We start from the raw sequence: 14,893 nt of genomic DNA on the forward strand, positions 1-14,893 counted from the left end.
CCGCTCCAGCCCCCGTCGGTGTTCTCATCATTTCAAACGTTATGTAGCAACCAACACCCTATCCACAGTGTGAGAGCAGATGGGACCACACCCTTTCATGTGGCTGCGAGGGCCTCAAAGCAAGGTGAGGTCCCGTCAGACCCCCAGTATGGGGCACGGGTCTCGGCACAGTGAGTGCCCTGGAAATGTTTTATATATATATAAAACATTTATATAAAACATACACACACACACACACACACACACACACACACACACACACACATGAATAAATGATGAGAGCAAACATTTTCGACTGGAAATGCAGTGAGTGCCTGTGGAAGTCGCCATGGTGAGGAAGACACACTTCAGGACCAACGCTCCATCCTGCCAAGAATCAAATCACCGTTTGTCGGGTGCAGAGAAGCTCTTGCACAATGTTTTTCCTGTTTTGTTCAAAGGTCACAGTGATCTCCCTGGGGTCATGGTCAAGTTGAAAAAAAAAAAACATGTGATGGTGAAGCAGGAGGGGATAGGGGAACACTGGAGAGAGACAAAGCAGCCTGGAGGAAGAACAGGTCCCTGTCTCTTCCCATCTCACCAAACAGCTCAAACTCACACTTGTTCCCATGGCACCGACGGCTCCTGTTTATAAGGTGGGATGGGAAGGGGGAGAGTAGGGACTGGGCTCAGGGACAACAGTTTGACCCAGGCCCCTCCTGACCCTCAATGTGACCCTCTGGTTGTTACTTCATTGTTGTGAGCCTTGGTTTTTTATTTGTCGTGACACGGATAAGAACGCTCGCCTCATGGGAGGGTCGGGAGGACTAACAAATGCACAAGTTTGCATATGTGGTTTTCTCCCTTCCTGCATGCTCACCTGCAGCTCTGGGCGAGTGAGGCTGGAGAGGCCAGTGGCCATTATTGGTACCTGAGAGCCTGTAGCCATGTGGACTGAGCTGAATGGCAGCAAGTGTACAGAGAAGCTAACGCTCTCACAATTTCTCTGTTTATGCTAAAAAAAAATTAAACAGGACAATGAGCCTTACGTCTGGATTGGTTCTCTAACACCCCCCCTCCTCATCTCCCCCGTCCATTCGATTCTGAAGGGTTGCTCACAACTTCCCGTATGTCAGAACCAAACCTTGGGACCTTGGAGTGAAGGAAGCTTTTATCACAAGAGCCACAGATTAAAAAAAAAGTGTCTGCTGGGGGAAAACTAACCACCAGAAAACGAAGGGCATGCATTAAGCCCAGAGGCAGCTGGCAGCCACGCTGCAGCTCCCACAGGGCACGCCACCATTTCCACCCGAATACTGATGATGCTGTTTCCTGTGGTTCCCTGGGGCTGACAAATCCTGAATGCATAGAGCTGTGTAATAAAAAAAAAAAAAAGTCCATTTTCCAACGTGAAGGAGTTGTTGACGGAGCCACAGCACAGCCACAGCTGCTGGTCGGGGAGGAGGTGCAGCCTCGTGGAACTGTGTGTCGTGCCCAGGAAGGCACGTCTGTGGAAAACCATGCAGCTCAGCAGAGTCTTACTTGTGGCAGATCACACGCTCTCTGTCAACTTACTTGGCTGTTTATACTTTCCTACAAGGACCGATAGTGGGTTTTTTAAAGAACGGTGCTTCTGCTTTCTATCATCATAGTCTCAGAAAATTCTGTGGTTTCTCTCTTTTTTTTAATCAAAAAACAATCTCCCCATTCACCATGCCACCATGTTAGGAAGAGAAAATAAGGAGCTGTGCATAAGTTGCTTATACGTTGAGAACTGGGCTATTACCTAGAGCTGCTGGACTAATTAGCTGGCAAACAGTGGTTGCATATAAAGAAATCCTCGGTGAAAGGCTTGCAAGGTTTACAGCTCCAAGGAGTTCTAGCATCTTACTGACTTTTTAAGGGAGCAGGTGTAATCTCATTCATGGAGCCCCTTTGGAAACTTTAAGACTCTTTGTATTTACACAAGGGTTAGAGGTACCGACCTCATTTGTTAAGCCTATGCGGTGTTGTTGGCCATACACTAAGGAGGACAACTGCATCCAAGTAAGTTCAAAATGTGTGTGGAAAACGATGCCTCTCAGCCCACTGTACCCACAGACAGTCCTGCTCCAGGGCGAGGAGGGACAAATCAGTCATCAACAGAGTGACCTGGGGCAGGGGACCTCTTGACGTGTTTTGGGAACGATGTGAGTTTGGCTGTTCCTTGGACTTTTCCAGGTCTGATTCGACTGCAGGAACTCATCAAAGCCCCCTCCAGGTACAACATCAAAATCAAAATCCGGCAGCTGCCCTCCGGGAACAAGGACGCCAAGCCTCTGCTCAAGGAGATGAAGAAGGGCAAGGAGTTCTACGTGATCTTCGACTGTTCTCACGAAACAGCCGCGGAGATCCTGAAGCAGGTGAGAGGGGAAGGGAGGAAGCGAAGGGAGGGGAAAGGTTGACTTCTCCGCCTCAGAAATGTCGTCTGGTCTCACTCAGCTGCCAGGTTAGGCTGGAAATCGTTGTTTTCAGAACCCCATTTAAAGAGCCAATGGCTCGGGGGGGGGGGGGTTGGGTTGTTGAAGCCTCTGTCGCTTTGTAGCTAGCTGTAGGTGGATCTGTGTGCACATCGGGCGTAGGTAGATCCTGCCTCTGCACAGGTGAAGAGGAGAGGGTGCCATTGCAATATGATTAAGCATCTCTTGTATTTTCTACATATGTTGAAAGGGCTGAACCTGGTTTGTGCACACAGTGCCTGACTTGTCTTATGTACATCTCCCTCATGGGCGACGTGGTTTGTCTGACACGCAGGATTCCAAGCAGAAGGGCAGTGGGACAATCACAGGGAAGATGTCCAAAGACAATGTGGGTGAAAACACTTGATAAACTGTGAAGTCTCATGTAAGTGAAAGATGTTGGTAATATTAAGGATGGTCATAACCACAGCAGAGGAAACTTCCTGAGCACTTTAAGTGATAACGTTGGTCTGATGCTCTGGAAAGAAAATTCAGAATTAAAAAATAATAATAAATAAAAAGCACAAAGCGTCAACCTCTAGTTCTCAACCCAGAGTGATATGCCCCCTCAGGGACTTTTGGAAACATCTGGAGACTATTGATTATTATATTGGGTAGGTATCTACTGGTAGGTAGAGGCCAGGGACACTGCTAAACATCCCACAATGCACCAGGTACCTGGCAACAAAGTACTATGTCGCCCAGAGTGCAGACATGCTGAGATGGAGAAGCTGTGGTCCAGCCACAGGCAGTGGGAAAGGCTGACCAGGCGCTTCGAACAGAAGCATCAATAAAATATCAGGAGATTGAATTGGGGGAAAAGTAAGAAAAATAGCCTAAAATAGCCTGGTTATATTTATATGACCTAACGGGTGCATTTAAGAGGCATCAGGTGATGTCCTTCTCGAAAAGGACACAGGCTGTTATCGCACTTTCTGGGGTGAAGGTCAGTGGTGCTGTGTGGTTGACTGGTAATGGGTGCCTTTGTCGTACAGAGACCAGGTGGGCTTGGTGGGGCTTTACTTGACCCTTCAAGAAGCTGTTATCAATTGAAAGTGATATTAAAGACCCCAGGACTTCCTTATTCTGGTCAAGTCCTCTGTGAGATCCAGTCTCACTTTCCCCATGAGCCCTGGTCAACAACTATAGAAACAAGAATGGAGAACCCCCTCCCTGCAGGTGTGCTGAGGAGGATGTGGAGCAGAAGTGAGGGTCCTGATTCCAGCCACCACTCGACCAATCTCCTTTCCCTGAGCAAGGGAAGGAAAGAAACAGACGTCTCCTTCACTGAGGGCCCCGGGGCCAATTTCATGAGGATTCCTGGAGTAGTGTATGTGGCTCCCACGATCTCACATCTGCCTGTGGTAACATGGCCTTCCCACTGCAGAGTGGGAAAACTGAGGCCCAGGCAGGCTTATGCCCCACACAATAAACTGCAATATGGTCTCCTGACCACCTGGTCTTGGGGTCTGTGCACCCATGCACCTGTGAACGGACACACATTTCATTCTGAAGTGGGCATCCATGATTTCTGGGAAGAACACTACCACTTAGTTTAAATCAGTATTAACAGCTTCCATTTCTTTAGTGACTAAAATCACTGCTGAGATTTTTCCAGCAGAGTTAACTGGCTGTGTGTGTGTGTATGTGTATGTGTGTGTGTGCGCGTGCGTGCGCAAGCGCTCGCACGCGCACCCATTTTTCATGACTTCCCTGCATTCCCCTGTACCTTCACAACATTTCACCACTTTTTAGTGATAAAAAAAGAACATTAAACACACTTTACAGAAGATATTTGACATTGCTAAAAGTGAAAATTAGGGAAAGTCTATCAATAGTTAGTTATTCTTGGGCACGCTAAAGCTCCAACCAAGTGATTAGTTTTATTCACAGTGAACAAGTACCATATGATGAGACTGAAAAGTTGTTTCCCAAAACTTAGTTAGAAATTCAAATGTCAAGACATGACTGAGCTGCAGAGACCTGGGACTTTCGTGGGAGCCAACTGCCTCCACCAGTCTCCGCAGTCTGAGCGCAGCAGGACAGCCGTGGCACCGGGGGACCCCGCGGGGCACCTGGCACCCTCTCCACTCCCCGTGTACCTGCCCTGTGCACCTGCTGCCTCGTGTTTCTCTGACATGCCATTCCCTTGTCTGAACCTCCTCCCCCACATGCAAAACCCAGCTCCCCCCACTCCCACATCCCACCACACCCCTGTCCAGTTCTTTATGCTACCACGCTACACCCTTGCCCGCTCCTACTGAGGGTCAGTCCACCGAGGCCCTGCTGGTGGGAGGAGAGTTTAAGAAAGAGGCAAGGGTAGAAAGACCAATGTGGTTTCTGGGTGACAGATGCCCACCCCCTCCAATCAGCACAGGGAGCCTTAATATAACTGATATTGCCCTTATTTTGCAAATGGAAATTGAGGCTCAGAGAGAGGATTAATTCATTTCCCATGGGCTGAGCCTGCTCTCAACACAGAAATCCATGGCCAGCATGACCTGATCCAGCCTGTCTCCAGCCTTTGTGACAGCGCCTGGCCTCTGACAGAAATGCTCAGCTGGACCTGGGACACCCGTCCTTATTCCACATCACTGCCTCTCCACATGCAGCTTTCAGTGGCTGGAACATTCTTCCCCAGAGTCCCGCAGCTGAGCCGTCCTGATGGCCTTGAGAGGGACACAGGGGCAGCAGCCCCTCTTACTTCCTGTGGCCGTGCTGTCCCTTGCTGCTGTGTAAGTGCAATGGAAACATAATGAATCTAGGACAGTGGCCCCTTTGTCACCAGCACCCCACCACCCTGCAGAAGGCCAGAGCCCTCTCATTCCCCCTTACCCCCGGAACCTACCTCACTATTTGACACAGTATGTCCTCCCTGCAGCAGTGAGTAAGTAAAGGAAATGGGTGAATGAATGAACCACCCAGCTGGGACCTCTCAGTCGTGACCTCCAGCATCACCTTCCTCCTACCACGTGGCAGGCTGCACTCAGCTCCACCGAGCATGTTTGAGCAAGTCGCTCCTCTGTGCCTCAGTTTCCTCAAAAGGAAAGTTTCATGCTAGCCCCGAGGGTCTGTATCACTAAGAACTGCAATGCATTCGAGCCTACGGTTCTACCTCCTGAAGACTGATTTGCCTCTTTGGAGAACTGTGTAGTCGCTTTCCCATCCATCACCGCGTGGAGAAACCAGTCACTGTTCATGCACAGCAGGTGGACTGCTGTCGGTTCTCCAGTGGGCAGGCGGTGGGAGGCTTCTCAGTCAGCAGGGAGGGTGCACAGGCAGGGCAGTCCCTCAGCCCCAGGAAGCCGGTGGGTGAGCTGAACACATTCTTTTCAACACAGAGAACCTGCTGGCTCGTTTATATGAACAAGGTCATCGAGCAGGGAGCTCACCACACTGTGGCAATGGATATTGTGCCATAATTGAGCTATTTGTCTCCATAAAACATTTGAGCACTGAAATAGTTTTTAGAATCATACTGCGTTCTCTACTGTTATATTTTTTCTTTTCTTTTAATTAACATTAAAAAAAGGCCAGGAAGAAAAATGTATTTTTTAATGCCTGGCTCCCCTGTGCTCAGCGGTGCAATGGCTGTGTTGATTAATCAGATGATATTGTGCATTGATTCTTTGCTTGTGTAAGTGGCGACCAAAGGCTGTGAGTAGGGTGAACAGAGGCAGAGAGATGGTTCGTGTCACATTATCATGTCACCAGTCCTCACCAGGACAGAAAACACCAAGCCTGCGTTTGAAATCTACACCCACTAGGTCAGATCTCCAGGACCATCATTTCTAATCATCAGCACACAGAGTAGGCCAAAGACCTTTGGAGCTACATTTTAATGAGCACTTGCTATATGCCAGGCACTGTGCTAAGCAGATGAAATACACCACTCATTTAACTTTGATGAGAAAATTCTATATTCAAGATGCCAGTGGAGCTCAGAGATTTTATCACTTCCCCCAGGTTACAAAGCCAGCAAGCAGCTAGCTAGTCTGGGATTTCAAACTCATCTCCGGATTTAAGGAATGGAAGGAAATACTCTCTTCAGCTACTGTTGTGTATACCAAGATAGCAACTGATTCTCGTAGAAACGAACCCTGAAACACATTTCAGTTATGCTTTGAAGTTCCTGAATTACAGACAGTCCATATTCCTCCCCAACACCCAATCATCTCCAGTTGATTGAGTCCTCAAGAAACACTGATTATGTCAAGAATCCCATGGCTGAGTGGGGAGGGTGTGAGGCACATAGGAGAGAAATTCATTCTTTTGTTCGACACAAACTTGTGGAGCACTGAGTAAAAGAGGAAAAGATACCATACGTGAAAACAACAATAGCAAACTCCAATCTCTGCCCCCTGAGGCAAAGAGACCTTAAAAGTGGATGTAGTGAGAATAGCTCTCCAGTGTCCACCAACAGGTTAGAGACCATGCTGCTAATTTCTAATGCAATAAGGAACTGTGACTAGAGTCTCAGACGGAATGTTGTGAGAGCCAGCTGCGAAGTCTGCGTCTCCCGCAATAGAATAAACAGACTGCCATTTGTCGGACGCTCACTGTGTGCCGGAGTATGCCATGCATTTGACTGGGACAACATTTTTTATCCTTGCAAAATACCCCACAAGTTACACAGGAGAAACAGGAAGCTTCCAGGATGTATGATTTGCAAACCAGATTCTAACGTGCCTACGACCTGAGTTTCTTAGACCCTCTAGGCACACTATTTTGAGCAAGTCACCCCAACTGTTGGATTCCAATCCTTCTATCGTTGCCTTCAGCTCTGGTTTTCTGTGCACACAGGTGATCGAGAATCTCCTTACTGGTGCAGACATAGAGAATGTAGACGCCACCTTACACTTAGTGGGCTCTCAAACAAATAGGTCATTAAGCAACTCATTCTCTTTTTAAAGTTCCCAGAGTCCTGTGGTCTTCTCTGAGACAGTGAACTCATGGTAAGCTCATTACATTGGATAAATCCACACAACATAACAATAATGAATCTCTACCTACACTAACTGGGTGATAATTTGTAGCATATTATGTAATTATTTTGATGGCACATTCTCATTGTAATTAGGTTTCTCTCTGGCTGATATTAAAATTGATTTACATTTCCCGAGCACATAGTTTGCTGTTGGTAACAGTTCCTAGATATGAGTAGGTTATTAAACATGCACAAGAGTTTATTGACTTCTGTGGATAACCAACAATTTACCAAGGGGGTTTGAAATCTATCCATGGTTTTAATGTGTAGGATACCTACTTGAGGAGTCTCAATAAATCTCCAAATTGTTTATTTGGGAAAGGACTTAGATTTCTTTCAATCTGAGTTGGTAATAAAAATCACGTCTATGCCTCAGAAATGCTCTAGCACTTGCTTCCCAGCTACATCAGAATTTTACAGTAATAGATGATAAAGAGAATTATTCTTGCAATAGAAGTGGAGGAGTTTAGAAGGAACCCAGTGAAAAATGTGAAGATCTACACACAAAGCAAGTCTAAGCAGGACAGTGAATCTCAAGTGGCTTTTTCAGAGGAAAGGAGCCATAGGTTCTATCAGAGTTCATCATCAACACAAGATGTTACCAGCAGGATTCTCCTCTCTTTCCTCATGACTGTTGGCCAAACCCTTTGTCATGGGGCGCTCTGTCAGATGTGGGTTTCACCATCTATTCCACTAACGCGATCGGATGTTTTCCATGCGCTGAAGACTGGGCCCGGGCAAAGGCAGATAGAATACCATGAAAAACTCCAATATATTAGTGAGGTTGCTTAGTATATGACCTAGAGATTTATTACTTGCAAAACCTGTCAAATGGGAGTGTCATAGTACACACTTCATTCTTATTTGAAGAGAATTCAATTTGACAATATCTGTAAGGCCCCAAGCCCACCAGTGGTGCACAGAATAGTCCACATGCTGAAGACAGTCATCCTCATTATCATGAGTGATACTGTCCATAGGAAAACCACCTGAGTGGCACAGTGACCCCAGTCCTAACCATCACTGCGTCACCTCCCATACCTCCTCTCAGCAGAAATCTCTGTGCCACACTTACCACATTGCATCTTCCTCCTCGCCCTTCCTCCAACCAACCGTCCCTCCTCCTGTTTCTGTGCTGGTGACTAGAAACACCATCCGGTCTCGCAAGCCAGAAACCCAGGAGTCCACCAGACTCTGATTCAGCCTATTTGTCCATCTCCCTCATCATATTCCTCCAAATAGAACAACTGGTCTCTCAGTCACAAGCCCCCCACCTACCTTCTCCCCACTCACCTTCCACAGAGTCTCAAAAACTGTCCATGCTAAATAAATATCTGACCTAAAGCTCTCGTGTGTGAAATTCCTGAGCAGCCTCCCCAGCCCACGTTGATAAGAATGAAGGACACATTGTTCATGATGCTGTATCATTTGTTCTCTGCCTCTAAACATCAATATACAGTGTCTGTTATTGTATCTTTTATTTAATTTTAACAAAAAAAAGATGTTACAGGTATGCTTTTTTTATAAACTGTCCTTTCTTAATGAAAAGTGACTCTGTTAAGGAAATTAAATTTATTCCAAAACATCACCAAAGGGATTTAAAATTAGGATTCAATCAATTTTAATACCCAAAAAGAGGTCATTGAAGAGTAATGTAGGTTTGAGGTTCTGACAGAAAGGGGCAGAGTGAGGGAGACTCCTCCCAGCACCTGCACCACCCCCAAGGCACAGCTGTCCACAGCTGGATCCTGCTCTCTGGACAAGAGGCTCCCTCAGAAAGAAGGTGGGCAGCTTAGCAAGTGGTCCCAGTGTGGCAGGTCCGCACCTGAAGAGAAAGCTCCAGCTCCCATGGTTCTGAGTTTGTCCTCACCCAGCAGCCTGTGGTCTTAGCTGGGTCCTTGGAATCCAGGAGGACCTGGTGCAAGTTACTGACTTTCCACCATACGCACTTATTGTGCTGACAGAGCACAAAGAGTCCAGGTTTGAAATCACACCTGGTTCAAATGGTTTAACTAGTTTTTTTCACATCTGTAAACTGAGGATAACACCTCCTTCCTGATAGTACATACAGAACCTGTCACAGCAGTGGATACATTATAGCGATCGGCAAAGGATAGCTATCTATAATCACTATTGCGATGGCTTAAATATATGAGTGTGGGTAAAATGTAAGTCAGCAGTTCTCAGCTCCGACAGCATGGAAGTATCACCTGGGGAGTTTTTAACATATAGAAATGCCAGAACACACTCCGTACCAAATAAACTAGAATATTTAGGGTGGGGTATATACATTGGTATTTTTTTAAAGTTTTTATGGAGATTCTGATACACTCATAAACAATGATATAAATAATTACTTTCTAAGCTTGACAGTTATCAGTTATATTGACATAATAAAGTCATTCAAAAAGCAAAAAACCTCAAAAGAGGACCCAGAGTCATGATGGCTTTCCCAGGCTGTGACTATCTCACGAGCCCAGCAAGACCACTGTCCAATGGCTGCATGACTCTGTCTCCCTCAAAAGGATCACCTTCAGGCAAATTTGGGGCAAGTGAGAGAATTGTCTACACTATAGGGCTTCTAAAATCAAGAAGAATGGGTACTCAGTACCACCACTGTTATAGATACGCAATGTCAATGAAAGGGCTGGGTTATCCTGTCTATCAACCTAAGTTAATGATGTGGTGTCATAGGGTTATTTAGTAAGGATAACTCTGTTAGGAACCATAGTACTATTAAATGAAAGTGTTAGTGGGAGCCATTTGGGGGAACACACCATCAATACAAATAATGCTGATAGCCACATTATTACATATTAGGTGTGTGATGTGATGTGCTTTGTGCCATTAAAAGTGATTTAAACAGAGCCAGACTTGGTCCCTGACAATACCGTCTTGGAAGAGTGCACTGCCTTGCTCAGCGCCCTGACCAGCCCAGCAGACCAGGACAGACAGCATCAAAGTTCAGGGAGGTTGTGTCTCTTAGGAAAAAGTCAGTTTTGCAAAGAACTGTTAGAAAACTCCCCATATCATGATTATACTTGTTATTTGAAAAACTGACATTTATCTTGATATGACATTTTCTTAATCCCTTAATGACTTTTAGCTGAAATGTCAACATAGGGAGAAAAAAATCATTGTGTGACTGCGACACTTTCATCTATAAAGTCCACTTGCTATTAGATGACAGGGTTCCGGGCCACAGCATTATAAAGACGATGTCTAAAAAGCACCACCTTTGGCGCTGTTGGCTTTATTCTTATCTGGAAGTTTCTCATGCACCTGGGTTCTATAGAGTCATCAAAGTTGACAGGTCAGTGACCGCCCTGGCTAGATGTCACAGGACTTCCACGTCCCGTGAATTCAAGGGAGGATTCAGAACACAATATGTAGCAAAGTCAGGCAAAGAGGTTTTTCTAGTCCACTAAAGAAAAGGTGTCCCCCAGCAATCCCTCTACTGGGTATATATCCCAAAAACTCAGAAACATTGATATGTAAAGACATATGCAGCCCCATGTTTATTGCAGCATTGTTCACAGTGGCCAGGACATGGAAACAACCAAAAAGCCCATCAATAGATGACTGGATAAAGAAGATGTGGCACATATACACTATGGAATACTACTCAGCCATAAGAAATGATGACATCGGAACATTTACAGCAAAATGGTGGGATCTTGATAACATGATACGAAGCGAAATAAGTAAATCAGAAAAAACCAGGAACTGTATTATTCCATACGTAGGTGGGACATAATAGTGAAACTAAGAGACATTGATAAGAGTGTGGTGGTTACGGGGGGGAGGGGGGAATGGGAGAGGGAAAGGGGGTGGGGAGGGGCACAAAGAAAACAAGATAGAAGGTGACAGAGGACAATCTGACTTTGGGTGGTGGGTATGCAACATAATTGAACAACAAGATAACCTGGACTTGTTATCTTTGAATATATGTATCCTGATTTATTGATGTCACCCCATTAAAAAAATAAAATTATTATTAAAAAAAAAAAAAAAAGAAAAGGTGTCCATGCAGGGACCAGGCGTCCTTTCCGCGCTGGATGCCACAGACCTGTGAGCTGTTTACTCACTGCATCTTTGTAACTCATTTTAACATTAAATGAGAGGTATATCAAATGAATATTTGCCTCCAGGCATTACAACAAAATAGTAATAAAAGTAATTAGTTGAATGGTTGATTTACAAAGAAAAAAATCATCACACATATTATTCACCTGCAAAGCCATCTGGTCCTGGGCTTTTGTTTGCTGGGAGTGTTTTGATTACTGCTTCAATTTCATCCCTAGCAATTGGCCCGTTCAGATTTTTTATACTGCTCACAAAATTCCGGGATATTTCAAAATCAGTATGAAGCAATAAAAAAAAGTATTTTATTTATTTTTAAATTTTTATTCATTTTAATTTATTGTGTTAACATGGATTTAAGTGTCCCACTCAATATAACTCCCTCACCCCCACCCCTGTGTCCCCCATTACACCCCCTTTGCCTCCCTCCCCTAACTTCCTCCCCCTTTCCCTCTGGGATTTGCTGTCCTGTTATCTGTATCTCTGTGTTATATATATATAATTTTATTAATCCCTTCACCTTTTCTGATCCCATCCCCTCATCCCCCTTCCCTCTGACAGCTGTCCCTCTGTTCCCTGTAACCCTGATTTTTTTTTTATTAAACAAGAACATCATAAAAGCAAACGACAAGTCAAAAAAAGTTGTTCGGTTATGCAAATGAGATGCAAAACCAACTTTTATTTCATTGGTAAAAATGCACTATATAAAAGGCAGCAAGTACTGGAGTATTCATTTTGAAATATCCCCTAATTTTTGTGAGCAATGTTATTTCCTGGTTCAGTCTTAGAAGGTTGTATGCCACAAGAAAGGTGTCCATGTTTTCTAGGTTGTCCAATTTGGTGGCATCTCCTTGTTTACAGTGTTCTTTAATGATCCTTTGTATTTCTGTGGTGCCATTTGTAACTTCTCTCTCACTTAAGATTGTATTTATTTGGGCTCTCTTCCTTTCCTGATGAGTTTGGCTTAAGGGGTATCAGTTTTGTTAATCTCTCCAAAGAATGAGCTTCTAGTTTCATTGATCTATTCTATTGTTTTTTTTAATCTATTTCATTTATTTCCACTCTAATCTTTATTATTTCTTTCCATTTACTTTGTGTTCTGTTTGTTCTCTCTCTAATTCCTTTAAGAGTAGAGTCAGATTGTTTACTTGAGATGTTTATTGTTTCTTAAGCCTGAATAGCCACAAACTTCCTCTTAGAACTGATATTGCTGCAGCCTATACATTTAGAGAAGTTGTGTTTTCTTTTCTTTCCAAGATAGAGTTTGATTTCCTCTTTGATTCCTTGGTTGTTAGAAGCATGTTGCTCAGTCTCCATGTATTTGGTGTTTCTGCTTCTTCCAGTTTTCTTCCTAACGTTGTTGTCTAGTTTCTTGCCTCTATGATCAGAAAAGATGCTGAACAAGATATCAACCTTCTTGAATTTATTGAGACATTTTTTTGGCTCAATATCTGATCTATCTTGGAGAATTTTCCAAGTCTACTCGAAATAAAATTTTACTCAGCTTCTGAAAGAAATTTTCTATAAACGTCTAATGGGGCATTTAAGGCCCTTGTTTTATTATTAATTTTCTGTCTGGGTGGTTTAATCCATGGATGTGAGGGGGGTATAAGTCCTGCTTCTATTGTGTCACTGACAGCTTCTGTCTTTATGTTCAGCAATGACTGCTGTCTCTATTCCAGTGCTCCTGCGTTGGCTGCCGGGATATTTGTGATTGTTATAGGCTTTTTGAGGACTGACCTCATTATCATTATGTAATGTCTTTTTTCATATTCTTTGTTTTAAAGCCTTTTGGGGCCAATACACTTATTGCTACACCAACTTTGTTTTCCTTTTTTTTTTTTTTTTTTTTTTAAATTAAGTGAGAGGAGGGGAGACAGAGACAGACTCCTGCATGCGCCTTGACCAGGATCCATCCAGCAAGCCCACCATGGGGCTATGTTCTGCCCATCTGGGGCCTTTACTCCATTGCAACAAGAGCCATTTTTTTAGCACCAGAGGCAGAGGCCATGGAGCCATCCTCAGCGCCCAGGGCCAACTCACCCTAATTGAGCCCTGGCTATAGGAAAAGAGGAGGAGAGAGTGAGAGAGAGAAACAAGAAGGGGTGGGGTGGAGAAGCAGATGGGCCCTTCTGTGAGCCCTGACCTGGATTTGGACCCAGGACATCTACACGCCTGGCTAACACTCTATCACTGAGCCAACTGGCCAGGGCTCATTTCTATTTGCATGCAATTTCTTTCCCATCCCTCCACGTTTAGTCCCTGCATCTTTCAATTTGAAGTGAGTCTCTTATAAGCAGCATATGGATGGGTCACATTCCCTAAACTGTTCAGCCACCCCGTGTCTTATTATGGAGTATTTGATTCACTTGCATTTAAGTAATCACTGACGAGTATGTACTCATCGTCATTCTGCTCCTTCGTTTTGTCATTCTTCTTTGTTCCTTCCTTTGACTGATCTCCTTTGGGGTTTGCTGGTTTCCCTTCATGGTTTGTTGGGTTCTTTTCTCTTTATCTTTTGTGTGTTTTCCATAGGGTCTTGGTTTGTGGCTGCCACAGGTTTGTGTCTATTATCCTATATTGTTACTTATTTTAAGCTGACAGGCATTCAAGTTCAAATGTATTATCCAAGGGTGACATGTTTACTCCCTCACCGACGTGTTATATTTTTTATGTCATGTCGTAGACATTTGTGTTGCATATCACTACAGCAATATCAATTTTTTTTGTTCAAGCCTCAATCGGTGGTCAAACTTTCCATAATGAATTTTACAAATAAATCTCAGCCCAGGTGAAAAGCTGAAAACTCGGTGCCTTTGTGTTTCTTTTCCAGAAACAATATTTTAAAACTCAGTGTTCAGCTCTATATCTTGTCATAAAATGTGTCTAGTTCCCTTTCAAGAGCTCACCTTGGCTGCAGTTATGCAATCTAATGACTGCAGTGAAACAGTGGATTCCTGACTGACCTCAGCAGGGCAGCACTTTCTGCTTCAATGACATAAGAGACCAGATAACAAGACATTGCTGAGCCCGGCTTTCCGTGTTATTGATGGTCCTAGAGCAGTTCCACCTTTTGAAGAATCCTTTGTGCACCAGATCTCGTTATCACTGTAGGAGTAACTTCCATGCCGTGAGCTCATGATGCATAGGGAGTGTTTCCTGTCATCTGCCTTTTATTCATGACATCACGCTTCCAGTAACTATGTCTCTGGTCTCCATGTTAGCAGAAGACACAGCAGTGTTGGGCCAGCATGTCCTATGCCATCACCGCCCACCCTCTTCATTCTTTATCCCTCTCTTGAAAAATCACTTTAGTTTACATATCCTAGGTACCTTCCAAGACCTC

The 14,893-nt window shown here is 44.4% G+C and overlaps 1 protein-coding gene across 4 annotated transcripts in view; it reads left to right on the forward strand.

The window, feature by feature from the left end:
* GRIK1 (glutamate ionotropic receptor kainate type subunit 1) overlaps positions 1–14,893 on the forward strand; it is a 323,076-nt gene that overhangs the window by 212,418 nt on the left and 95,765 nt on the right. For all 4 annotated transcript variants that reach the window (XM_066370386.1, XM_066370384.1, XM_066370387.1 and 1 more), the window contains exon 4: positions 2,200–2,381. In XM_066370386.1, the coding sequence (XP_066226483.1) occupies positions 2,200–2,381 (182 nt within the window). The remainder of the gene's footprint in view (positions 1–2,199; positions 2,382–14,893) is intronic.

The sequence above is a fragment of the Saccopteryx leptura genome, chromosome 2, assembly GCF_036850995.1.
Source record: "Saccopteryx leptura isolate mSacLep1 chromosome 2, mSacLep1_pri_phased_curated, whole genome shotgun sequence".
Classification (NCBI taxonomy): Eukaryota; Metazoa; Chordata; class Mammalia; order Chiroptera; family Emballonuridae; genus Saccopteryx; species Saccopteryx leptura.